This window comes from Tigriopus californicus, chromosome 4, assembly GCF_007210705.1.
Source record: "Tigriopus californicus strain San Diego chromosome 4, Tcal_SD_v2.1, whole genome shotgun sequence".
Taxonomy (NCBI): Eukaryota; Metazoa; Arthropoda; class Copepoda; order Harpacticoida; family Harpacticidae; genus Tigriopus; species Tigriopus californicus.
In genome coordinates this window covers 10651028-10676349 of record NC_081443.1, presented here as the reverse complement: position 1 = coordinate 10676349, position 25322 = coordinate 10651028, and the positions used below count along the sequence as shown (strand labels likewise).

The following is a 25322-nucleotide window of genomic DNA, read 5'->3' as shown; positions in this document are numbered from 1 at the left end:
CTTTAAGTATGTACTATCTCCCAACATTTGATTTAGTGCCAAAATGAGGGTGATATTGAGTACGAGTTCCCATGCTTCAATCGGACAGAGACCCTGGCTGGTTTATGGTCACCCGAGGACAAACGCTATGACGACGGTGTCTACGGCGGGGTACTACTTCAAGCTCTTTCCAACTCCAAAACCATCCTGAAGATCCTCTTTCCACGGGTTCAAGCCTATCTTCGGCGCCATAGCAATCGAAAAGCTGGCGCTGATGCCATGATTGACCTCTATCAATGGGAGAACGGTTCCAAGTATTGTGTGGGTGACCTAGAGGGACTTATGACTTTAAAGGCAGAGGCTGATTCTATTTCGGTGAAGGTCCGTGGTCCTGGTGGAAGTGAGATAAGCTGTTTTCAATTCCTTGAGGAGATCTTGAGTGTTATTGACCAAGTTCTCCTGGAAATGAGTCCTGGACTTCCGATTGACAAACACGTGCTCAGTGTCTCTGACTTGTTCAGACACAATTCCGTCGTTCATAGTTGGGCGTCGTCGGATATCATCCGACAAATGGTCTTGTCTGATGGATTTGACGCCAAAATAACCCATCCAGTGACAAAAGAACCAGAGGCTCTCATTGACTTGGTCTGCTTTGGCAGTAAAGAGGTAAGAAAGCCAAGATAAAAAAATAGTGTTCTTTCAAGAAATTAGACCAAAAAATACAAATATCACCTTTAGAACGGTGTCATGAGAGTACTATTAGCTTCTCCGCGTTCAATATTTGACGTCCACTCCTAAATAAAGGCAGGATTTGAATAATCAAGCCAATTTCAGTGTAATAAACTATCAAGCAATTCATTGGTTGATATCATTTAAGTTGCTTCCGTTGCTGAATGCACTTTTTGATGTAACGACTCATAGCACTTCTGAGACAAGGAAAAAATCTTCCCACGAAAGTTAGATACAACGAAACGAAAATGAGTGTCCGGACATTATGTGACCTAGGTCACTAAAAATTAGACCTCGAAAAAAGTTGCCTGTTCAGCCGAAATGGTTTTTCGAAAAATGCAAAAAAATGGTTGTAAAGACACGAAAAAAAGTTATAAAAATGTGCAAATAAAGGCATAAATATGCAAAAACTAGTTGCAATAATGCAGAAAGTATTGCTAAATTGGGGAAAAAGTCGTTTTCAGCCCATTTAACCTCTTTTGTTATAAAATCTAGGCACCCAACTGTATAAGCATTGTATATACTGTATACTGTATATACTGTATTATACTATACTATACTGTATATACATTGAGTTCACAAGAAATCGATTTTTTACAATGATTGACATTAGGTCACGTCTTAAATTGAAACAGATGTGATGGTACGCAATTGAATCTCTTTTGGAGCCTACTGCTTTAGAGTTGAGGGTGTTTTTGTTTCTCAAAATAATTTTGGGACGGCAGATGTACTTCAAGAACAAGATATCTTTTTTTGCAGATTTTCCCAAACCGAAAAAAGGGAGTTGAACTTGATTTATATATTGAGAGTTTAAGTGGCAACAGCTAAACAAATCAAAATCTTTCATTTTGATTATGCCGGGGGTTACATTTTTTGCAGCGGTTAGTAATGCCAGTGAAAACCAAAACCAAAAAAGTGCTTAATGGTTCTGACTGAGGATTGAATCCTTCATGTGATCATGCTGCACAGAAGTAAAGAAAAAGGTCCCTAACAAGGAACAATTAGTTAAGAAGGAAGCAGATAAAAACCCAAATGACAATAACAAGTGAAAAAAGGTTAAAATGTGACAAATAGTGCGTAAAAAATGTCAGAAAAGAGCTCAAAAGTTCTTTTCAGCCAAAAAGGTCAAAAAAGTTGAAACGTTTTTGCAGGTTTTAACTTTTTTTTTGAGGTCGGCTAACTATACATAGGATTTTAATAGAGAATAGAATTGGCAAAAAAATCGAAAGAATTGTTATTCAATTAAAAGTAATCGGCCTAGTTATCCCTACATTTGGCAGAGCTTAGCTCAAAAAACGCCCTCTGAAGTGCAGAACGTAAACCATATTTCGTGCAGCGTAGAAAGCCTTAGAGGTTGGTTCATATTTCCTACGAATCCTTCATTTGTTCCTTTCAGCTTTCAACTCATCTTCAGCCTGGTTATGAAGTGCACATTTCGTCTATTTCTACTCTTACCCGACAATCCCTTTGTTCGGCCATGGACGCTCCGGATCCCATGGGCAAGGATTGGTGCTTGCTGGCCGTGAAAATGGGACTTGCAGACAAAGTTCCGAAACTAGACAGAAGTGGCTCCAAGATCCTTAGTCATCCAAGTCAAATGGCCAAACTCCTGGATGAATGGGAGACCAGCTCAAACAGTACCATTGGTAGGAATTTGAATGACGTTTCATTTCCCTTTATTAAACTCGTTACCGTATTGATAATTCAACTTTAATCATTCCGACTATTATTCATTTTTAGGCGAGCTTTCCAAATATTTGGACGAGATCGGACGGCGCGACGCCTTTGATTCCCTCTTGTCCGGGTGTCCTTTGTACAGGATCAACTCTAGTCTTGAGGAAACCGCCGGTTTGAAACCCATCATTGCACCTACTCAAGATTTAGTCATCGATCCCATTTCTTACGCCAGTTAGACGGGCCTTTCTTTTGAAGTGACATACTCAAGCTGTGAAGTGGAAGAATCTGTTTCGTTTGTTTGTTTTGTTAGTTGGAGTATGTGTGTGGACTCGCTTTTCCTTACGTTAAAGTTCTCATTTTATCATCGATAATAATACTGTTATTAAAGCTATTGCATTTATTGCCTGTAACTTGCCATTCCAAGAATATATTTCATAACCAAGAGAGCAATAAATCATAATCCACCGCCCGCAGTTTTGTTTTCGATAGATTTGCTTGGGACGCTTACGCTTAGGTAACTAGTAGATTTGAGTTTTAAAACTGGAATATCTGTTTTTTTAGCTTCAATGATCCCAATTAGAGTTCCAGAAGCCACCGATAAAGGGTTTTGATGCACACAACTCAAACTGCAATGGAAGTCATGAAAGAACCATCAGCATTGTTTGTGCCCAATGATTGGTGACAAATATGCTCCCCCAAAAAATCAAATCGTAAGCGAATAAAGTTTTCTTTAGATTCAGAAGCCGATTAATTTGACCTTTCTACAAGATAGAGGCATTAAACACCCAGATACATAACGATGCATAATTGGGCTAAGTAACCAATTCAAATCAGTATGAATCAAATTACATGTTTCAGTAAAACATGAAGTTTATTTCCTTTGACCAAATCTCTGAAAACGCAGACGAGCGAGGCCCTCGCTCCTCCGCCAACCTAAAAATGGTGGCTCTAGGCCCCAATCATTTGATTTCGGGCTTCTCTGTTCTTTTTGTTTGGCCTCGATCATTTGCTCTCGCGCTTCTCGCACAGCCTGAATTTCAGGCTGATCAGCCTTATCCAATAGGAATGGATTTATCTGGGGAGGCCTGGTCATATGGTCTTGATCAGGGATCCAAAAGGTTGGCTCCTTGACTCCTAAAACCTCGATTTTAGGGTGTTCCCCTTTTTGAACGACCTCAATTGCATTGTCCGACTTCCTCACGGTTTCTATCACATGCTCCTGCCCTTCTCGATTGTCCTGATAGAAAACCATATGAAGTTATCAATGATTGTCCTCCATCCCTTGGACTGGCTTTTCTTGAGCGATGAAAGGGTTAGGTATTCGTGGCCGCTTGAGGCGTTCCAGCATGTGATCTTTCTCAATCTTGGCCTCTATAGTCAATTGTTTTATCTCTCGTTCGAGGATTGCAAAGTCACGCCTTTTGATTCGCAATAGTTCATGTTTTCCCATGGTCTGAACCATCTTGTTTGATGTCGGTTGAGGACTTTTAACAATGTTTGAGGACACCATCTTGGGAAGAAGTAAGTTTGAATCCGCCATATTGTTCTCTTCGGTAGGCTAGATCCTGATTAGGCTTGTAGATGAACTCTTCAACAAGCATGACCCTTGGCCAGAGTTGCCATTTGTTGAGTAATTTCCCGTTCAAGTGAGAAACGTTAATTGCCATTGTGAGACACCCGATTTCCTTGAACCCTTACCACGTTATTTTATCAAAATTTGGGATGTCACTCGTACTTTTAGGGTTTGTTAATTCCTGTCAAGGGATTAAATAAGTAGGATTCCTGGTCATTTTTCCCGTGAAAGGAATGGCTTCTTCTAGCATTCCATTAATTAAAATGTCAGAGTTTTGCTCACTAACATGCAAAAGAATACTTTTTAGCCAAAAAAGCTATTTTTGGTCTTGCTTTTCCTACTTTTGAATTCTCTGTTTTTAATTATAGATCTTTATTTGGAAAAGCATGTCTCATTGGATATATTTTTAAGGTGCATGACAAACAGTTTCACACATGGCGATTTGGGGGCCATTCTCGATTCAAGGGACCCTGGAGCAGCGAGGCATGATTTCTTCGGTAAACGTTTTTCTCCACCGATTAGTTAGCGGTGCTATTTTTTTAAATCTTAACCTAACCTAACCCAACCTAATCTAACCTTACCAAACCTAACCCAACCTAACCTAACACGATATTAATAACCCTTAAAGTCTCTATCTAAACCTTTTAACATTTTGCCACAAATTTTAAAATGAGCTCCGCCAACTAATCAGTGGAGAATAACGTTTATTGATTTCCTCATGGATGGACGACGGCACACTGGACCATAGCTTTCCAGACACTGAATGTCGGACTACCAACCACTCGGTTGGTAAAACAGTGCAATGGATGGTTTCCTGGGAATTGATCAGAAACCGGTTTATTGTACTGTTAGCATTACCCGAATAGTAAGACGGAAAATGTAGAAACCATTGAACTCAACCTCCCATTCAAAATTTGAAAAAATCTTAGTCACCCTGTAATAGGATATGATCCTAGGATCAGGTTTTTTGTACCGTGTTGCACCCAAGTGCCATCTTCCAGATATAAAGTGATTTTTCAAATATAAAAATGGCACCCCTTTTTCACTAAAAGTTGAGGTTTTGGGTCAAAAGGAGCTTCAAATTTTATCTTTTTAATCGTTTCTAGCACTATTCTTTGGTTTTTATATTTAACAACTCCGCCAATTTCAATACTATTGGAATTGACTCATGCCACAGCCAAAACCTCGGCACATCGCTACGTAAGTCTAAAGGGGGCGCTGACCACCGTGAACATATCCTATTGAAAAGACCTCCAGTTAAATTGCGACCCCCATTCCTCATGTCAGCTTAGTACTAGATTTCTTAGTCATGTGTAGAAGGCGGATTTAAAAGTGATATTTTGATCCATAAAATATTTTCATTTGATCAAAATAATGATAAAAAGTGATGAGATTGCCAAAAAGAGTTTCAAAAAATTGAAAAAGTTTTCCAAGTTTTGCATATAATGACTCACCAGTGATAGTTGTGGTTGCAAAAAGTAGGGCAGCATGTTAAGATGAAAAAAAAATTGTTGCTCATTAAAGCATTAAATTGTCGAGGCTGCTCCTTGCTTTGCTTGGGCAAATTTGGGCATACTTTTATTTCCTATTTCCCTGCAAAATTGAATTTACTGTGCAATTCAAAAAAAAGCTTCCTGGATGGTCCCAACATGTTTCAATGTTTGTTCTTATCAAACAAAACTACCAAAACTTTGAAATGTTTAATAGGTACTTTGGTATTTTTCAACATGATACTACCTTGCTCCATAGATATTCTAAATATTACACTGCTTAACTTATTGTCTTTTAACATCTTCCATGTTGATACAATGGCTAAAACTTCTAAAAGAAAAAAAACACTCATGGAGGCGCTTTCCAATTCTCCTGCTCTGTGGAGAGCTTATTTTTCCCTGACATTAAACCTCGTTTTGAAAAGATTTATGAAGTACACAGAATATGGAAATGTTTGCTTTTAGTTTCACATTTTACTGATATTTCAAATTCTGAAAGTTATGAGTGCAACCAAATTTCCTTGAAATCATTTGAATGTGCAGATATTGCACAGAGGTGGTTGATGTGAAAATCTCGAAAGCATGTTCATATTGATCGGGAATTTTCGACGAGACGACGTCGACGAGTCGACGAGAGCAACATGAAACTGAATGGATTCAAATTCCAGATCATGTCCTTTGGCTCATCGACTTTACCTCCACATTACCTATCATAAAGAGGGAGCTCAGATTTAAGTTTTCCCTTGCGTCAAAGACCTTGGTGTTACTCTTCAGGTCTTCAGGATGATGGAAAATTCAATATTCATCTCAGCGAGAAGGTAACTAAAGCTGCTCAGATGGCAGGCTGGGCCTTACGCACCTTCAAGACCAAGGATAGCTTAGCTATAGTTACCATCTACCAATCCATGGTACAACCCCATCTGGACTATGCCTCATTGATTTGGAGCCCATATCTTGTTGGCGAGCTAAACAAAATGGAGAGGATTATACTCCGGCGCTTCACTCGGCAAATCACGGGAATGTCTAAACTCTCCTACTGGGATCGACTTCAGCATCTACGTCTGTTCAGTGTGCAAAGGAGACACGAACGGTATGCCATATCACATACTTTTAAATTTATCTATGAGCTGTCCCATACATGAACGGACATTCATTTCGTCCAACGAGACAATGAACGTGTTACCTGTATCCAACCTCATTGAAACTACAACAAGAATGCGATTGCTAAATCAACCATGCGCCACTCATTGCTTGAGAGAGGCCCAAGACTTTATAGAACACACTGCCCTCCTCCCTTCGAGTCATCTATGTTGAAAAAAAAATCATCTCCCCAAATTCAAAGAGGACCTGGATAGCTTCCTCCAAAGCATTCCAGACCAACCTTCAATACCTTGGTATCATCGATCAGCAAATTTAAACTCGATTACTGAGCAGATTTACTTTCAAGTGATATTTTAGTCATATTTTTGTGCCTTGAATCCATTCAAGACATCGGTCTGTGTACAGTAAATAAATTATTATCGTTAGTGGGTTCACAGTCTTCTAGAGATGTGGACTCAGGAGAAATGTCCAGAGTAATATGGTGAACACTTCATAAAATTCGAATTTTCGGCTTGCCCTTGGTTAGCTACATCAACTTTTGACAACTTAGCTTTGAAACGAACCCCTTTGTAAACAAATAGTATAAGAATGACCTACCTCTAATTGAGAAGATCTACGTTTCTTCTTGTATTACATTAATTCGAAAAGTGGCTCATAGTTACCATGACCGACAGCAGGCCAATTTGGCGGGAAGCGAGTTCACATTCCATATTGCTAGAAGTTCGTGTTTCGTTTGAAGTCATGTTTCCAATGTCAATGATCACTCTATATTTAATGTGACGAATGATTAAAATACTGTACATAACCTATTTGCTTGAGATCGTGTTAAGGGTTGTCAAGACCATGAACAATTTGAGGCGCAAAGAACCAAGAAAAACGTTTGTGCATTACACAAGTGTCGTTTTTTTGTCAGGATCGCCGCCTTCTGCACATTCTTTCAAAAGAAAGAGATCAATGAAAATCATATCGAATGACTCGACGCTTGTCTTCTATCGATTGTTTGAATCTTGGTCGTTAGGCAACCCAATGGTTTCTTCAGAAAGCTGGAGATCTTCTTCAGTCTCCTCAAAAATGGCTCTCCCGTTGGTCAAAACGTGTTGTTGTGGGAAAGAACTTCAATCTGGAATCGCCATTTGGGCGATTGTCGAGATTATCTTGAACTTTTTGTTCATGGCCCTACCAAGATGGATCAGTGAGGTGGTCCCCCATGCCACATTTGCCATTAGTTGGATCGTGGTGATCATAATTGCCAATGTCGTACTTTTTATTGGGGCCAAGGCCTCAAGACCAGCTTTTCTGACTCTCTGGATGATCGTTTACGTTATCAATGTGATTCTCGTCTTGAGTTTGTGGATCATTGTTCCTTTGTGTGTGATTATGAGATCTGAAAATAAGGAAGGCTGATTGAGAAGGACATCAAATCTGAGCCAAAGTTTAAACAGTATGGTTTTTATTTGCTTGACAGACTCCAAATATTAATCACCAGAACAAAATTGAAGAACTTTATTCTTTGTCGAGTCCCTAAGGATAACAAAAACATTGCGACTTTCTCGCAAGTAATTATAAACGAGCAAAAGAGTCACATCAGAATTGAATTAATTTTTTAATTACTGTGCTTCTTAAAAGTATTTGATTTCTTTTCGGAATACTTGATGACTTTCAATTGGCCTTTCTCCTTACGAAATAGTGGGACATTATCAAACCAGAAATCGAAAGCATCCCCAGTCATCCTTTCTGGATGACAACAATAGTGCTCTCAGTGCTCGTAATGTTGATCGAGCCGGTTCTACAAGTGTATTTCATCCTCGTTGTAAATAGTTTGCGACGGAGAATCATGATGGAGATCCGAATCGGATTCAATTCCGACCGACAAACGATTCAACCTGAGAACCAAGGTCCTTGGAAATGGATGGGGAAAAGTCCACGACCAGGATTGCACGCATGAGGACTGAAATATATCACGGAACCTCTCTACGTTTTAGGGCCGTCGTATTCTTAGGGCATTATTTGTATGTCACCAAAAGATATCAACGTGGAGCCTTTTGTTTGATCGTTTGAAGTTAAGATAAGGGAAGCTGTGCATCTGAATATCTACTAGTGACATGTGTGAATGTTGAGAATGTTTAAATTTAGTTATTTCTTGCTTCTTTGGCTATTGCTGGTGACTGACATTGAATGCAGACTTGAAGAGTCTTATGTGAGAATTCAGCATGAGCCTCGAGGGTTGAAGATTGTGACCTTGATGGACTTTGAACGCTTGGTCAATCTCAATTTAGATAATGAAGGCCAACTTCTAAGCTGCTCAGTGGAGAAAAGAAATCAAAAAGCCATGGAAACCTTCAGACTAGAGGTATCATTTGGGTTTTGGGAACGATGTGGGTGTTTCTAACTCAATAAGACTTCTCCTCATCATTCCAGTTTGAGGAACGAAGTGGAGGAGTTGACATTGAATATAAAAAATTGGTACTGGATGTCCCAAGATATGGCCGAGAGTGTACCAGATTCATGCAAAAAGCAAAAAGAAGCTTGCCAGAAGATAGTGCGATTCTTCGGACCTTTAAAAAGAAATTGTCCATCCTAAGAACGAGCTATCCAGGCACCAAATTTTGCACTCTTGGTTATCCCCGGTATAACACTAACTTAGAATATGAAGACCTCTCAGCCATAGATATCTGTTGCAAGTGAGAATTGCCATCAAAATACGATTACTTAAGCTCATCCAGGATCCAGCCCCACCTATTCATTTTTCTTTACAGGGAAATGCTAAGATGCCCAATTATTATGAGCCCATTTGAGTACCTGTTCCTTCATCTCAATGTGTATGACTATCATATGGTTTCCTGTCCTTGCCTTGCCAAATTCCGTGAGTGTATAACCACCTTAGAAAAAGAAGATGACAATGACGCCAAAAACGTACGCGAACTTGTATTTGATGTTTTGGGGGCCAAATGTTTGGAGCTCACGAAAGTGGATGTGTGCACCAAATATGACCAATGGTTCACCACATGCGAAGAAGCGGATACTGAACATTTGCTCGTAACCAAGAATTTGGAATAGACTGTTTGAAAATGGCTTTATTCACGTTTATTTAAACCACGAGATTTGAAAAAAGCCCATAAGAACTGGAAGGGTGGGAATGAGTATGGGTAACGGGTAGATATATCCTAGAACTAATTGGTTTCTTGGGAAGGAGGAGGAGGAGGAGGAACGTGCGTTAAACCATGAGTTGGATTCGTAGCCTGGAATATGCAAGATTCATGTTACAAAACACCCTGTATGTAAACGAAACACTCTAATCAGTAGTTTTACCATTTGTGGAATGCGGTTGATATTGTTCTTCGTTATGATATTTTGTATTGGTAGGGTCATCGTTTGACGAAAAATCATCCTGCTCGTTGTTTGTAAGTCCGTTGAAAAACTCTAAAACCAAGATTATGCACATGTGCACCAAACAATATTTAGCTTTGGCGAAAACCCTACGAAATTCATGAGTACAGTCGCACTTCGATTTGACGAATCTCGATTTAACGATAATTTCGATTTAACCAATATGTTCTCCAGTGACGGACAATATCGTTAAATCGAAGTTCGACTGTGTATAGCATTTCACATAAAATCAGATTTATTTTACCTTTGTGTTTTCTCTTTTTACCATGCTTCTTGCGTTTTCTTGGATTATGAGTGGTAGTCGCTGTGGTCGTTGGAACAAAGGCCGTGGTTGAAGGCTCAAGGGTGGTGGTTGTGGGTGGGATTTCCTCTGAAACATTGAATACTGTTTTAGCTTAGATAACAGAAGTTGTCTATCATGAATGTTAAATCATCGCCATTGGCTCTATTTTGATTGATCCAAGTCAGCCGAAGTGTGATTGAAAAAGCAAAATATGGGACTAATTTCCTCCATTTTATCTTTAATGCTATGAATGCGCTCACATATTCTTGTCCAAGATAATTCTTGCCAATATTGGATTTTCGAAAACATGTTGGACTTCATTGTATGTTTACGTACCCGTGAGTGTGATGGATCCATCCGTTTGACCACGCGGATTCTTGGCGATGCATTTATAGTTCCCAAAATCCCCTCTTTCCAGAGTAGTTATGGTCAACTTCATTTCGACCTGAACCCAAGACCAACCCCACCATAAAAAACTCTTTCCCCAAAGAAGATTTCCACCAATGCTTACCTTGTACTTTGGTGTGCCAGGCTTATTGGTCATGTAAACCCGACGTCCCGATTGAATCATACGCCCGTCGTGTTCCCAAAACGTGAGTGCTTCAGGATGAGCTTCAACGAAACAAGTCAAAGTAATGGAATTCCCACTGATGGCGCTCGTCTGTTGGGCTGGGATCCACATCATAGGGGGAACTGGAACAAAACGGAACCAGATCTCGTCTCGTCCATCCTTATTCTAAAGGCAATATTTCGCTGGGCTCTTACAATCGATACCAAGATGAATGCGTTTGCTAACAGCTGGTGGAACACCATTTGAGGCTATACACATATAAGCGCCCATATCGAGCCTTGAGACTTTGTACAACCGCAACATTTCGCCTTCCACATGAGGAACTGAAACACAATGGATCATGTGAAATCATCACATAATACTTACAATCATGATAGTTATAAGAACCCATTGCAGCATTCGCTCAGCCTACTCACAAGGCCCATTAGGCTCGTCTTTGGAGTGTCAATTCTTAAGCTTCCTTACAGACAGAGAAGTTAGTTTGATCCAGGCACCTCCTCTGACTCAAAAAAACCCTTTTTACACGTGAGCTGCTTTTTCTCCTTGTTCCTTCTACCTCCCTCGAGGTTTCTATTCCAAGGACGTCGAAAGTTCTGTATTATATACAGGGTGGTTGGTCCCAACGGGGAAGAACAAAGTTGGATGAATACCGTCGCTGAGTCTATTTTTGTTGCTAATATCGCAGTCAAATGGCAAATGTTCTCTAACCAAAATAACTTTAATTTTAAAGGATATATTTTGACTCGAATCCTCGAAGATGAAATATTGATGTTAGACTTTGCTAGAGAAAACCCGCTTTGGTTATTTTTATCTGGACTTGTTCCGTACTTAATCAATCAACTTTCAATGCTGGCATGCCTACCTAAAAACTTGAAATGAAATTTTACAGAACGCTAAGGCAAGATTAAGTAGTCCAGTGCATTAACCGACATAAAAAGGATGCTGCGATGGCCGGGAATCGAACCCGGGTCAACTGCTTGGAAGGCAGCTATGCTCACCACTATACCACCATCGCTGTAGTTAAATATTTAAACATCTTATCTAAACTAACTTAATTTTTGTGATCCTCTAATCTTGAGCTCAGTTGAATTCGAGGTCAAAGCAAACAATTTCAAGGGCCATGTTCAAAGAATTACTGCTCATTCCTTCAAATGCACGTCATACATAACTTTCAGCACTTATGCTTTATAGAAATGTGTGACTTTGATAAAACAGTTATATCTAGAAACCCAAAACGTTAAGATTTAATAAGTATTCTTTCGATAATGACACTCAGCTCAATTCGACCCCGTTTCGAGTGACGTCCAGGTAAGCTACTTACGTCCCCGGTTGTTCCTTACTCACTCACTCGTTGGTTCCAGTCGTTCCAAATGCCGAACCCGTTTTTTCCCTTCGCTCGCTGTCAAGCATGATTAATGGCTTTATCTCCCAACTACCTCCATGAAGGAAGCAAAGATTTTTTTTTCCATCCCACCAATCTTTGCCATCTGCACATCTGCATCCCTCTCTGGGTCTCCATTTCAAAAGATCAACAGTTTAAGATTCATTTGAAAGAAGGATGTAGTTTTGTTGCAACATTTTGAAAGGGGCTCTGAACTGTTTTGTGCCCTGAACCCCCTTGAACCCCCTGGGCTCATTGGAAGGTACTCAGCACTCTACTAGGCCCAACAGTGGGGTTTTATTCACAAGGAATCTTCTTCAGCTTTTGGGAGGGCATTGTTGGCACAATGAAGAGGGAGCCAGGGGAGAATGAAAGAAGGAAGGAGAAAGAGAAGGAAAAGGAGAGGAAGAGGAGTAGGAAGCATTGGGGATGCATGGCTTCACATTCAGTGGCTTCAAGTGGAAGAAAAGAGAGGAACTAGTGGTGGTCCAAGGTAGATGGAGACCGAGCTATTGGAGCTACTTTTCTTCTACTATGTCTTAAAATATGTCTCCAATCATGGAGAAACATCCAAGGGGAACACTTTCATCAAGGAAAATGGAACCCATCTCAGGATTAATGATGGACTATAGGATTCGAAGGTTCGACAAATGATGCTGAAGGTGTGAGCAGGTATGCTCATAATCTACACAAAACCCAAAGGGATTTTTGTCTTAAGGCTACTTGAGGACCCCGCCAAGAAAGAATGGAACTTTTCAAGGAACGAGCATTTTCGACACACTTCCTCGTCATGGTCAGTTGTGGCCAATGTTTTAACCCGCTTTGGGGAGTTTGATTCGAGCTCTAGAGACCCCAATAAAAAGAGGGCTGGGACATTTGGGGGCGGTTATCCCAGTTTGTTAGGAGTTCACTCATAACTCCTCTGGGAACACATTACATCAGAATCAATGATGAGCACCCTAGCGTGAAAAGCGACGAAGGGTGAATCCAGAAGAACATCCATGATACCATCCATCACTAAGCGAACTTTTGCATCCCCTGAAGCTAGTCGATAACTACCTAGATGACTTGCTGTGCTGTACATTCAAGAACAACGTGGAGCACATGGTCAACAGCTTGGACGATGCACGAACGTTGGCCAAGCCAGATCGAGATAGATGGAAGCTGTGTTCGAGACGACGTTGGCATTTGCTGAGCTGAGATCTCAAAGAGCAAGCTGTGTTCAGCAATTTGTTTAAGTACACAATACGTTGGCAGAGTGTATATAAAGCGATGGTGGTATAGTGGTGAGCATAGCTGCCTTCCAAGCAGTTGACCCGGGTTCGATTCCCGGCCATCGCAATTACTTTTTAGAGGTAGTAAGATGTTGGACAACGTCGATAATTAGTTTTTTTCTTACAATTGGACAACATTCATGAGTTAATTATCGGAAGAGCGAATGGAGTTCATATTTTGATATCTAAAGCGTATTAAGGTTGGAGAACTTTGACTTTGAATGAGAGGTATGTCCAATATTTGATTTGTNGTAATAGTGAATGGAGTTCATATTTTGATATCTAAAGCGTATTAAGGTTGGAGAACTTTGACTTTGAATGAGAGGTATTTCCAATATTTGATTTGTATTCATCAATAGTGGGCATCGTTGATTAAAAACCTACCTCCGTTTGATTTGAATGCTAATTTTGGCCAGAAATAAAAGAGGCTACGAAATAATATCAAGATGGCATTTGACCTGACAAACCTTCTTAATCTTAGAAATGGGGGAAACATTTCAAATTAAAGGGGAACGATAGGCGATTAGAACCTTCATAACAAATGTTGATTACAAAAAGTATCTGCAATTAACGTGTTATGATTTAACGCCCACTCTTGGCCTAGACACTAATTATTTGTTTATCATGTGACTTGTACATGGAATCACATGAAAGAGGATCTCAAAAGGCGTGAAATACTCCGTCATCTATAACTTCCTTTTTTAGCATGGTTTTAAGCTCCCTTCAACAAAATAACTGTTTTCCTGGCATTCAAGCTACAAACCCATTTATTGGGGCAGATTAAATGGTTAAATAAAAAAGTTCTCCCACCACAGGCTTCTTTGGGGTAGTGGATATCCCAGAAAGACATTGCAAAAGGCCCAGGGGAATGCATGATCTATTATTGACTATTGAGGAATGGATCCCTCCCCCCATCTTGGTTTCACAATACATGGGGTGAGTGACTCATATTGTACGTAGGAATTTGGGTCAGCACTTTATTGACTCTTGAAGGCTCAGTGCTCATTCCAATTAAAGTGAGAAGTAACTTTGTCCATAGAGTTTGCTACACAGAAATCTGACAATAGATTGTCGCCTTACCTTGGGTTAATTTCCATCCTATATCCTTTCGTAGAGGCCTACTGCAGATGATGTAAACATCAGCTAATATGGCCCGATCTTCATCTACTTAACCGCTCATAAACTAAAATGATTGACCTAGGAAGTCCAGGATCATGACACAGTTTGCTTTTCTTGGCTCTCTAGAAAATTACACAGGTTCACTTTCAACGTGGGATTGGATGCTCTTGACAATTACTGACATTGCTAACGTTTTGAAACCTAATTTATGTGATTTCATTTCACTCGCCATTGTTATTCCCACAAGCCTGGTCAGTCATTCACCTCACAGTAGAGGTACTAAAATACCAAAATACAACACGCAGTTTTAGACAAGAAAATTTTCTAAGGTTTCAAAAAGTCTTTTGTAAAAAATAGAAATTTCTAATGCAAGAAAATTAAGTCCAAAACCAGCCTTTTTAGGCTAAGGAGTATTTTTTAAGCATGTTAATGACGAAATTTGTAGCAGTGTAAAAAATTAAGATGATTCATGAACCATTCTTTTAATGAATAAATGAATTGGAACTCTATCTTAACCCCTTGACAAAGAACTATTAAGCCTCAAAAATGCGAGTGACTACTCAAAATTTGATGGTGACGTCATCTTCCTTTCCTGCTTTAATGTCCCAACTAACAAGGCAAGTACCTGCCTCTGTATACTGACTTTCAATCATGCTAAATACAACCGATTCGAGGGTGAAGAGCTATCCTACACATTTATGACGTGCTTGTGATATGTTGAAGTTTGCGTTTGGCCACTCTTTAAAAGCTTCTACATCAAGCTGTGTAACATTGAATTACACTCCTTTAACAACACAATATCCTCTCTCTTTCTAGCATGAATGCTACCAAGTATTTAGGTGGCATTTTCCAGAGACTTTAGCTAGTAACTTTGCTATTATTTGCAGCCACATGGCCGCACGAGGCAATGAGAGGCCAATTTCCCACCAGATCAGTTCTCACCTGAAATGTTCTGAGACTTGTCGGTATTGATATTGAGGCCATTCTCCCGTTTCCATGTGACTTTGGGAGGTGGACTTCCTCGGGCTGTGCACTCTAAAGTGACGTTGCTACCTTCAGTTCTCACCTTGTCGCCACTACTCAAACTATCCTCAATCCGAGGTGGAACTGAAAGTAAAGATAGATCAATGTAATGGTCCCATTTCCACATTTCATTAGGTTGAGAGGGCCTTGGTTAGGAAATCTTTTCGTTGACGCTAGAGTCACATTCCCAGGCAAAATATTGCCTTGAACTCAAGAAGTCGGATAGAGAAAGCCTCTTTGGAGCTTGTCAAGGAACATATTTTCATTGGGATGGATCAAAAAGCAACCAGCTGATCGCATAACCATGACGATAGGAACGAAGAGAGAGCTTGGATGTTCCACAAAGCCTAGTTCCATGCTCTGCGGACGTTTTTCTTTGTTTTACCACAAGCTCTTTAACTTCATATTACACTCAGACTCAGGGTTATCAATTTTCAGAATGGACAACGCGTGCCCTCAGTCTTCATATTGCGTGCAAACTTGAAATGAGAACCTCGTTTTACACGGAACAATGACGAGGCCTTGTGAGGATTTGTGTTGTTCCGTCCTAACCCAGTTGAGACTATCTCAAATCCAAGGACCTAATTTACCTGCCTTCTCCGCTCCTTCAACTAGGCATGCTTCACCAAACTATACTGTACACTCCCAGAAGAGAGCCGTGAAATAAGGTAGCAATGGACTGAGAGTTGGGTCGATGAAAACATGGTCCAAAGTGAGGAAGAGGTTCCAGATCCGGAACCAGCTCATGTCGAGTCCCGGGCTAGTTCCATGACCAGGGAGATCTACGTGATCCCACATCAAGGTGCTCAGAGCAGTGTTGCCAGATCTTCGGGTAATCATCGACCCCAGATCCTTGTGCTTCCTTATGTTCCCATTCCTTCCACGACTTCGTTGCCCAATGCTTCCCATCCGTATTTGGCGCCCCCTCCACACTACTACCAGAATTATGACCCTCCTCCGGAATACAATTCGTGGATGCTCCAAAACCCCGCCCCTCAATTGAACACCCCTCAGACCACGACGAGTGAGACCACCAATTGCAGCTGTTGTACCCAAGAGACATTCGTGGCACAAAGTGGACCTGCCTACCATATTCCTCGATCAGTGTCAGAAAACCAACCGACGGCGTTCCTGGACTCTAGCTTATTGTATGCCAATTATCAAAATGGTTTTATCGAGTCTGCTCGGGTTTGCCGATCGGGTCATGTTCCCGAGGATTCGGAGACCGAGTATGAAGTGCCCATGACGGAGTTGGCTGGCAATGAACGGGATACGTTATTGATCCGGAGATGGGTCCTGATCCTATTGGTACTAGGGTTGCTGATTACCGTGTCCCTTTTGATCGGGATCACCCTTCAGCATTTCCAACTCATGAGTCGGCTCAAACCTGAGGACTTGGTCTCGAATGAAACGGAGAGCGGGAATAATGTGACCGCCCTGCCAAAGCGACCTTTTATGCTTCCAGGACTATCGCATCATTTTCAAAGACTTTGACTGAAGACACGCGAAATCTCTGTCATTGTGGTATAAACATAGAAGGCCTTGTTATGGGTCGTGCCAGTTGTTTCTGCAGAATATAAGAAAATCTTTTGTCGAAATGCGGTGAAGAGAACAGTCAGGCTCTTGTGCGGGTTGGGATTGTCATGATGTTCATGAATTTAGCACTTACTGCTCAATAAATAATAAGTATATTTATATCGTATAAAAAAGAAGAAGGAAGCACATGCCAAGAATAGTTTTGACAGGAGGAATAAATATGACGATTGTCGAAGCTGGCTCAATTTCATCGACAATAGCTACTCTCCAAAAAAGTTACTGGAGATATCACTAGCCGGCATGGATTCTTCATCAAAAAATAACATCATTTGTTCTTTTTTGCGGACTTCCTTACCGCTACTGGTAATGAAATTTACAACAATTCAAGACGAAAAGCTTATTCATTTTCATTACCTTTTATTTTTTATATATTATTTGATCGAACAACGAATTAGAGTTGGGGGATCTGGTTAGCCCTTGAATGTAGAGTTGATGAGGAATTTTAGTCTAAAAACTGTCCAAGTCTGACTTAAATCTTGCTACTGGATCAACACCTACATACTCCCGACTAATATTTAAGGGCAGCCGCTTGAACGTGGTTTATTACATATTTGTTTAACAATCGGATTCGTCTGAAATTTCTGATTTAAGTAGTATAGATCTAGACACTTATTATTGGATAGGAAAATGCAAACATCTGAAAATAGTGTTCCACTTGTTTCTATTCAGACATGTCTAAAGAACATTGGCCAACACTTTTTGCTTCCCCTCGCCTAGTTTAAGGTCTCCGCGGCTCTGCTTAGTAACTGGTTGCAAAATTGTAGAAGTTGATTGCTTCAAAGCAAATTGCCTGGATAGTTTCAATAATCAAGACGCAAAAAACGATACACTTTCTGATTCGTTTTGACCTCATTAGTACCTGAGCGATGCTTAGTCTTCAAGAAAGGAGGCCAGCTAGAAGAAGTGTTGCCCATTTAGCAAGAAATTATGAAGGAAAAAGCTTCCGTCTGAGCTCAGATTTACGAAATAGGACTTATAGTAAGTTTGGCTAATGTTTTTTCAAGATTTATTTCAAACAACTCGATTTTGGATTCGCTCAATCACTAACGTATCAAAAACTGCGTCGCGTATTCCTAATCTTGCCCAAGGACTTCATTTTTTGGGGGAAGTCTGGAATTTTCACAACTCGTAGACCAATTCTTTTTATTCAGAAGCTCGTATATCCTGAGGTTTTAAAACGGGTTGGTTTTCTAACTTCAATTCATGAAATGTCTGAAGTTTTGCTCTCTTCAAATGGCATTTATGTGCTTTGATAAGTTTGCCAACTATGATTTTGCGAAGTCAGCATTCTAAAAAATGCATATTGGACTCTTCATTTGTATTGTGGAGCAAAATGAACAAAATAATGAGTGCAAAAAAGACCAAAATGAAGAAGAGTGCCGACAAGAACGCAAATTCCATGAACATTTAGTAGCTTACCTACAACGTTGAGAAAACCCAGCCGAGTCTTGGCTTTAGCAGTATTAATTTGACACATGTAGGCTCCCTGGTCCGCCGTTTGCACGTTCTTGATGATAAGGTTCCAGGTTTGATGTCCCTCTTGGGACACAGCAATGCGTGGATTACGTGTAATGACATGATTTTGAACAGTTAGAATTGCTGAACGATCGTAATGGATCCAAGCCACCTAAAGAAAAGTCAATGATGCTTGTTGGGTTCCAAAGTCATACATTGCTTAGGGGTTGTCTCTCTTAGTACTAAGGTTCAACGAGACTTTCAGTAAAAGCAAGAAAGCGCTGTTGACTTTCGTTTTTTTTCATTGTCCAGTACTTGCATTTGTAGTTTCCTTACCTTGTGACTTTCTAAATTCTTCACAGTACAGGTCAACATGACATCTCGACCTTCGGGAACTGTCACATTTTTGAGGTTACCGATGAAGCCTGGTTCGGCTAATATCTTAACTTTAGAACCTGGGGATGACCAGAAAGAAATATTGTCCTCACATTCCTTTAAGTGATGGCTCAAAAGCCTTACATTTTATTAAGCGAGCTTATTACCTGAGAGCTCGGGTGCTAGCCAGAGTAGAAATAGTACGTTTTGGATAAGGTGCAAGCCACTCACGAAGGTCTTTGTGGGACACATTTGACTGCTTAGGCTCTTCATGGCGAGAGTGATGGACTTCAACTGATCTCAGAACGTCATTGACAATATTCACTTTAGCTCAAGGGAACTACTATGGGATGCAAGCGTGAGAGTCACCTCATTAGAATGGGCCCCATCTCCGCTTGATCTCCTAATGGTTGGAAAATAGCTTCTCCGGTCACCGTTGTTATCACTCGGGACTGCGGCATGAAGTGCCACCACTGCTACTGGCACCATCAGCATCACTCATCCGGGGATCCCATCAAATGCGTATCTGAACACCGACCCGCCGCTGACAAATGAGGTGGCAGGGGAACAACCACAAAAACCTACAAATTGGTTTGGCCCTGGCCAGCAGCCAGATGTGCAGACTATGGTAGAGCGGCACGGCTAGTGAGTGTGCCCCTCAAACCTGTCGAGGACTCTTTGGCCTCGTTCTTCCATTCCCATTTAACCCCTGGGTCCCTGTGCCATCACTGGCATTGTGCGCAGGGCTCGCACCAAGGGCACACATCATCATACATTTAGCCCCTTAACCCCCACACCAAATCATGCGCAAGTGGCTGACTGCTGACCTCCTCTTTGCGCAGCCTTTGTCCCGAGCAGTTGTGGCGCGAAACAGCCAAGAAGGGAAGGCGGCGTTTTGGAAACGGATCGGAGAGAGCATTCCAAGGGGAGAGTTAAACCCCCACTGTGAACACTTGCTAAGCGAGTCTTCACTCAAATACGAAATGGAACTCCAATGACCAGAAGGACCACGGGAAGGCTCGAAACATTTCATCATTACACTACAAAACTTGGGGAATTACTCTCCTAAGTGGGAGATGATGCCAGTTGTGCCAAGCCTTCCGGGGTCACCATCAGGGTCCCGAAGTGACATATATGAGAGTGCTTGAGCGAATTGACCCGTACCTCGGAGTAACCCTCTCTTTCTGGGTTTTCTTCTTGCACTTCCGAGACATGACTTTGGTAGATGGATGCTAAGGTCTTCAGGGTTTGACCTGAGGATATTTGGGATAGGGATGAATAAAACACTTTGACCATATATGACACCTGGTTGCCACACTTTGGTCGAAGTTGTTGACAGAGAAACACTTAACAGTTTACTCTTGGCCCTCAAAAAAATTTAAGGCGCACTTTTGCAAGCTCAAGTCACACATTGCCCTGGAGCATTTTGCCTCGCCTTCGTTTTCCCTGTTGTTCTGGAGAGTTCCACCCCTTAGTACGTGTCAATTAAATTACTTGCATTACCTCCAAGAACCAGGAAACCGATGGTCCTAGATGGGACAACGTTTTGCCTCGTCCAGTTCTCTTGATGGGAACAGATCGATGGACAGCCGCACCATGTTCTCGTTTTGATGGATATGAGATGCCAAAACTTATTTGGTATGACAAACAAAAGCCCAAGAAACTCGATACACCTGCTAAACTCATCCACTTAATGGGACTGTGTTTCCTCCCTTGTGTTTCATTCGTTATTCAAATGTTTGATTTTGAAATTCGAACTTGTTTGTGCAGGGTACGTTCTTGTGGCTCAGACAGCAACATCTTTGTGCCAAAGCAGAAAGGAAGCTAAGGGCGAATAAATGGCTTGTCTATAAATCCTGGCATTGTTTGGAAAATTGAATCGTTACAAAAGGTTCCTTGATCGTTCTGCAGTTCAAACTAGAAAAAGACCCTAACGCGACGATTGGATCATCTTGGAATCATTTTGGGGCAGCTTCAATCCTCCAATTCGCAAAATGACGTGAGAAGATTTGGAGAGAAAAGTCAAGAAGATTGTATTGAGTAAATAAGCTCAATCCAAAAAAAGCATTGCACTTTAAGATGGTAAGAAAACTAGAAACCAAATTCAGAGGTTTTGAGATTTTAAGGTTTTTTATGCTCAAAAGGTCTTACTTACAGAGCAGAAAACTTCGAGTTTTAGGAATAATCACTCTGCCATTCATCATATTAAGCTTAGGTAAGCGACAAAGTTGCACTTGAAAGCCAAACTTAACATCCCAAAAGATTTTCCACCAGCGATAACCTTCACTTCTTCCGGGTGGGAGAATGATCTCATAAAGTAGAAAAATACAACTAAAACTCCATAACAGTAATGACAAACTAAAGTGGTTGCTCATTACTAATTGCGGGCTGTTCGTTCAATATTTTGCAACCCTCTTATGTAAAATACCAAATGCCAATGCCAAATGCCAAATTTGACTATAAATACCCATTATGTTGGCATGACATCTAAACCGACAATTATCAAGTTATGAGGATCATTCCAGAAACAAGTTGGTATATTTCATTAGAAATAATAGTTTTTAGTGACATAGAGACCATTAGTATACTGTGACTACAAATGGGCAAGATATGCGTCATCATTTTTGCATCTTTGGCAGATTTATTTGCATAAAAAAGGGCATTTCATTTCCCTCTGAATATTTCAAGCATACTTTTCAATATTTCTGGACAAAAGTAAAAATTTCAACAAAAAATTGCCGGCATATGACCTCATTGGGCAATAATATGTTATTCTTTTGATTGTGGACGTACTTGCCAGACGCTTGTTATTGGAGCTCACATGAGCGATCAAATGATATTGCAATCATAGGGGGGGGCCGCTTTGATCTGTATACCTGACATTTATTGTTGAATTTATTTAGGTCTCAAAATGTGAGCCCCTCCTTTTCCATTGCCTCAATTAAAGAGTGTGCACGTATTTTTGGTCTTTTGATTTTGATCGATTTTTCGGAAACATTTTAAGCTTTTTTGCATTTCTTTCGCATTTTCTGAGCTTGTAAGTAATTTTGGTGACAAAAAGAGATACGTTTATGTCTTATTTTGGTTTTCATTAAGCAAGGCAATACACAATGGTATAAAGAATTGAACAAATGATTGCCATTTACTTTCAGATTTGGGCCAAACAAACTTTAAAATGAATGGCAAGTCATTTGATTTGACGTTTGTGGGTCAGAATCATTTATCACGTTTGGGACCACTTTTAAGGTTGAGCGACTTTCTGAGAGACAAATCTTCCGCAATCAAAATTACAAGAAAAAAATCAGTTACGTCGTGACATAAGTGCAAAAACTTTCGCAGTTGCCGATAAAGGATGTAATGTCAGAGTAAAAACACAAGGACATTTCAAGGCTTGATATATGGACTTACGAAACTCAACCATTACGGCCTTGACTTTACGAAACCTTAAGACGAGGTTGCGAGAATATTTGTCTGTTCATCGGTGACCAGCTTAGTTTTCAAGCAATACTCAAAAGACCCACTTTAGAATGCTGCTTTGAAACAAGTAAGGAAGATGAATTTCGGCATAAGATAAAAAAAACAAAAACAAAGAACTTTGTTTCACTCAGTGAATAAAAGCCCAAGTGAGCGTAAGGATTAGTGAAAGCCTTAAGGCTGAGACTATTAAGACTTTTTACTTACTTTTACTTTTTGCTGTAATCTTCTATTTTTCAATGTGCTGGAGAAAACTACAATTGTTTGTTGATCCTGTAAAATTTCAATGACAATCATGGTTGGATACCTTAGCCAACTGTAGATAATTTTCTGGTGAAATTGAATAAGTCTTCATAGTTTTTGTCCAATTAAAGTTGGAAATGTTAAGATTTGGAAGTAAGTTTTTTTTTTGCAAAATGGGCTTTAAGTACAACACACCACAACCACATTCCAGAGTCAAGAATGACAATCCCAAATTCAAACACAGAGGAGGCAAGGCCAAGAGAGTGCACTTCAAGCCAACCAGAGGAAACACAATGGCCGATGGGTGACAACTGAACCCGTTGGTAGGTATGGTTTCTGATTCAAGAGACATTGCCTTCAATTGTCTGGAGTAGCACTACGCTATGGTTTCGAATATAAGCTGAAGTTTAAAACCACCCCAGGCTTATTTTCACCCTGCCTTGTGACAAGCTCAATATTTAAAACTCAAAGATTTAGGAGGTAAAAAAAACCCCTACCCATTCCTGGCAGAGACAAAGCCAAACCCTCTCATTTCAATTACAAGTCGGATAATAACATCCTGCCAGAAAAAAAAATGGTATAAAAAATCGGAGTCAAGATTCAGGCCATAATTCCGACCAAAGAAAACTAAAGTCCGGGGCGAAAATTGATTAAAATACAAGGACCTAGTATCACTATTATGGCACACAGTCACATCTCTACGTCTTTCAAATCTTAAAAACGCTTCTGTTTCTCGAAAACATGGCTTGAATGAGCCCGATTGCGAAATACTGACTTTCCGTGGGTGTTTTCCATGGATTTTACCGGGTCACTCTACCCTCCTATTGGTGGTCGCCATCATCTGCTCGACAACTGCCACTACAATCACTTCTACAACACTTCTGAGTGGTGTCGTTGCGTTACGTGCGTGCAGCAAAGATCTTTCTTTCCTTCAGACCTTGGGCTGCAAGTAAGTCCCTTCAATGCAGCCATTTGGTTAGATCTCTCGTGTGCTCCGCCCTAACTTCTCTCTCTTGGTTTCCCCAGAACAGGATGGCAGGTTGGACCGTGGGCAAAAAGGTTCTGGCTACGGCCCTAGGCATGGGCGCCACTGGAGGAGCGGGTATCCAATTACACGTTGATTCTGGCCAACCATGACCGTGATTTGTAATGGAAGATGTATCTGCTGGATGTTTCAGGTCTGTACGTGGCTCTGGATGAGTCGGTCAAGGCGGATTTGACCTTGCACCCACCCAAGTTGCCGTGGTCGCACAAAGGTCCGATTGACTCGTTTGACCATGCTTCCATTCGTCGGGGGTACCAAGTGTACAAACAGGTGAGTCTAACTGGACCTAGACCCCTTCAAGGAGAAGGTCTTGGAGACTGCTTAGACGGACATTCCACTCTTGGCTTAATCTAAGGGAACGGGTAATGGCCACCCGGGGGATCATGGGTGTCCTCCCAGAAAAGGTGTGACAATGTTAAGTAAAAGATGGAGATTGACTTTTTTGTTTTATAGTGACACTCTTGACCCAAGTATACCAAGATATCTTTCATTGCTGTATAGTACCCTAAAGTACAAAGATATAACAACATACGTCCTGAGTTGGTGTTCAGTGTGTGAAAAGTACTCTTATTTTGCTTTGGTTTTCTCTGCCTTGTATCTCTGTAGGTGTGTGCCGCTTGCCACAGCCTGAAATACATCCCCTACCGTCATTTTGTGGACGTGTTCATGACGGAGGACGAGGCCAAAGAGGAGGCAGCCGAGGTTATGGTCCGTGACGGCCCCAATGACATAGGCGAGATGTTCGATCGACCCGGCAAATTGACCGACTATCTACCCATGCCGTTCCCCAATTCCGCTGCTGCGGCCTACGCCAATAACGGCGCTGTACCTCCAGGTACAACCTAGGTTAAAAGCCAATATCATGATGTCCACCGTTCACGCAACTTTACTTTCCGTCCTTCAGATCTAAGTTTGATGGTGTTGGCCCGTCACGGTGGCGAGGACTACCTCTACCACCTTCTCAATGGCTACTGCGACCCTCCCGAGGGCGTGGAGCTGGGTGAGGGTCAACATTTCAACCCGTACTTCCCGGGTGGCGCCATTGGCATGGCCCCGCCCTTGTACACGGACATCATCGAGTATGAGGATGGCACACCCGCCACCCAATCCCAATTGGCCAAGGATGTGATCACATTCCTGTCCTGGACCGCCATGCCCGAGCATGACGAGCGCAAGAAGTTCGGCATGAAGGCCATGTTGGTCCTCATCCCCTTCACGGCTCTTTGTTACTACAAGAAGCGACAGTACTGGAGCTTGCTCAAGAGCGGCAAGTACGTGTACAACCCCAAGAAGTACTGATCACGTGATTGAACATGAACGCTAGAGCCTCGTCGCCATGCCCATTCCCCTAGGCCGCATTCAGCAATGGAAGCCCAGGGGGTGGGAGTAGTTTTGTCACACCCAAAATACATGTATGTGTATATACATTTAAAGTTGAACCACACCAACCAACCAGAGGAACAAACATCGTGGTCTATTTCTGAAATCTTGTTTGCTAAGTACCTTGCAAATAAAACTATGAATTATCTGAGGGTGAACGATGAATG

The 25322-nt window shown here is 41.1% G+C and overlaps 4 protein-coding genes and 2 non-coding genes across 10 annotated transcripts in view; 4 read left to right on the top strand and 2 right to left on the bottom strand.

Moving 5' to 3' along the window:
- Positions 1-2858, top strand: part of LOC131878695 (death-associated protein kinase 1-like) — a 61296-nt gene extending 58438 nt beyond the window's left edge. For all 4 annotated transcript variants that reach the window (XM_059224774.1, XM_059224772.1, XM_059224773.1 and 1 more), the window contains 3 exons: positions 37-645; positions 2105-2354; positions 2449-2858. In XM_059224774.1, coding sequence (XP_059080757.1) covers positions 37-645; positions 2105-2354; positions 2449-2621 — 1032 coding nt within the window. In that variant the 3' untranslated portion in view covers positions 2622-2858. The remainder of the gene's footprint in view (positions 1-36; positions 646-2104; positions 2355-2448) is intronic.
- A 5372-nt stretch (positions 2859-8230) lies between these two features.
- On the top strand, positions 8231-9622 carry LOC131878713 (uncharacterized). The gene is made up of 3 exons (XM_059224817.1): positions 8231-8899; positions 8968-9230; positions 9306-9622. The coding sequence occupies exons 1-3, from the start codon at positions 8660-8662 to the stop codon at positions 9604-9606; spliced, it is 804 nt and encodes a 267-aa protein (XP_059080800.1). The 5' UTR covers positions 8231-8659; the 3' UTR covers positions 9607-9622.
- LOC131878706 (limbic system-associated membrane protein-like) lies at positions 9494-19717 on the bottom strand. 2 transcript variants are annotated; one of them, XM_059224804.1, is made up of 10 exons: positions 19181-19716; positions 18975-19093; positions 18603-18810; positions 15507-15671; positions 10985-11113; positions 10731-10912; positions 10556-10664; positions 10181-10306; positions 9859-9969; positions 9494-9788 (listed from the first exon to the last, which is right to left on the bottom strand). In XM_059224804.1, exons 1-10 carry the CDS (start codon positions 19284-19286, stop codon positions 9634-9636), a joined length of 1410 nt encoding a protein of 469 aa, XP_059080787.1. In that variant the 5' UTR covers positions 19287-19716; the 3' UTR covers positions 9494-9633. The 2 variants fall into 2 exon arrangements, with proteins under 2 accessions (XP_059080787.1, XP_059080786.1); XM_059224803.1 differs by having other exon boundaries at positions 10556-10912; positions 19181-19717.
- On the bottom strand, positions 11734-11805 carry Trnag-ucc (transfer RNA glycine (anticodon UCC)). The gene has a single exon. It is a non-coding gene; the product is annotated as a tRNA-Gly (tRNA).
- Positions 13441-13512, top strand: Trnag-ucc (transfer RNA glycine (anticodon UCC)). Its single transcript has one exon. It is a non-coding gene; the product is annotated as a tRNA-Gly (tRNA).
- Positions 19718-23508: 3791 nt separating the features above from the next.
- LOC131878711 (cytochrome c1, heme protein, mitochondrial-like) lies at positions 23509-25303 on the top strand. The gene is made up of 5 exons (XM_059224814.1): positions 23509-23679; positions 23757-23832; positions 23909-24045; positions 24382-24610; positions 24680-25303. The coding sequence occupies exons 1-5, from the start codon at positions 23524-23526 to the stop codon at positions 25072-25074; spliced, it is 993 nt and encodes a 330-aa protein (XP_059080797.1). The 5' UTR covers positions 23509-23523; the 3' UTR covers positions 25075-25303.
- The last annotated feature ends 19 nt before the right edge of the window (positions 25304-25322 follow it).

Coding starts and splice junctions, on each gene's coding strand:
- LOC131878713 (XM_059224817.1), top strand. CDS start 8,660: ATGTTGAGAATGTTTAAATTTAGTTATTTCTTGCTTCTTTGGCTATTG. Junction 8,900..8,967: donor TGGAAACCTTCAGACTAGAG/GTATCATTTGGG, acceptor TCATCATTCCAG/TTTGAGGAACGAAGTGGAGG. Junction 9,231..9,305: donor GCCATAGATATCTGTTGCAA/GTGAGAATTGCC, acceptor TTTTCTTTACAG/GGAAATGCTAAGATGCCCAA.
- LOC131878706 (XM_059224803.1), bottom strand. CDS start 19,286: ATGAAGAGCCTAAGCAGTCAAATGTGTCCCACAAAGACCTTCGTGAGT. Junction 9,970..10,180: donor TAAAAAGAGAAAACACAAAG/GTAAAATAAATC, acceptor TCTTGGTTTTAG/AGTTTTTCAACGGACTTACA. Junction 9,789..9,858: donor TCAACCGCATTCCACAAATG/GTAAAACTACTG, acceptor TGCATATTCCAG/GCTACGAATCCAACTCATGG.
- LOC131878711 (XM_059224814.1), top strand. CDS start 23,524: ATGGATTTTACCGGGTCACTCTACCCTCCTATTGGTGGTCGCCATCAT. Junction 23,680..23,756: donor CTTCAGACCTTGGGCTGCAA/GTAAGTCCCTTC, acceptor TGGTTTCCCCAG/AACAGGATGGCAGGTTGGAC. Junction 24,046..24,381: donor GGTACCAAGTGTACAAACAG/GTGAGTCTAACT, acceptor GTATCTCTGTAG/GTGTGTGCCGCTTGCCACAG.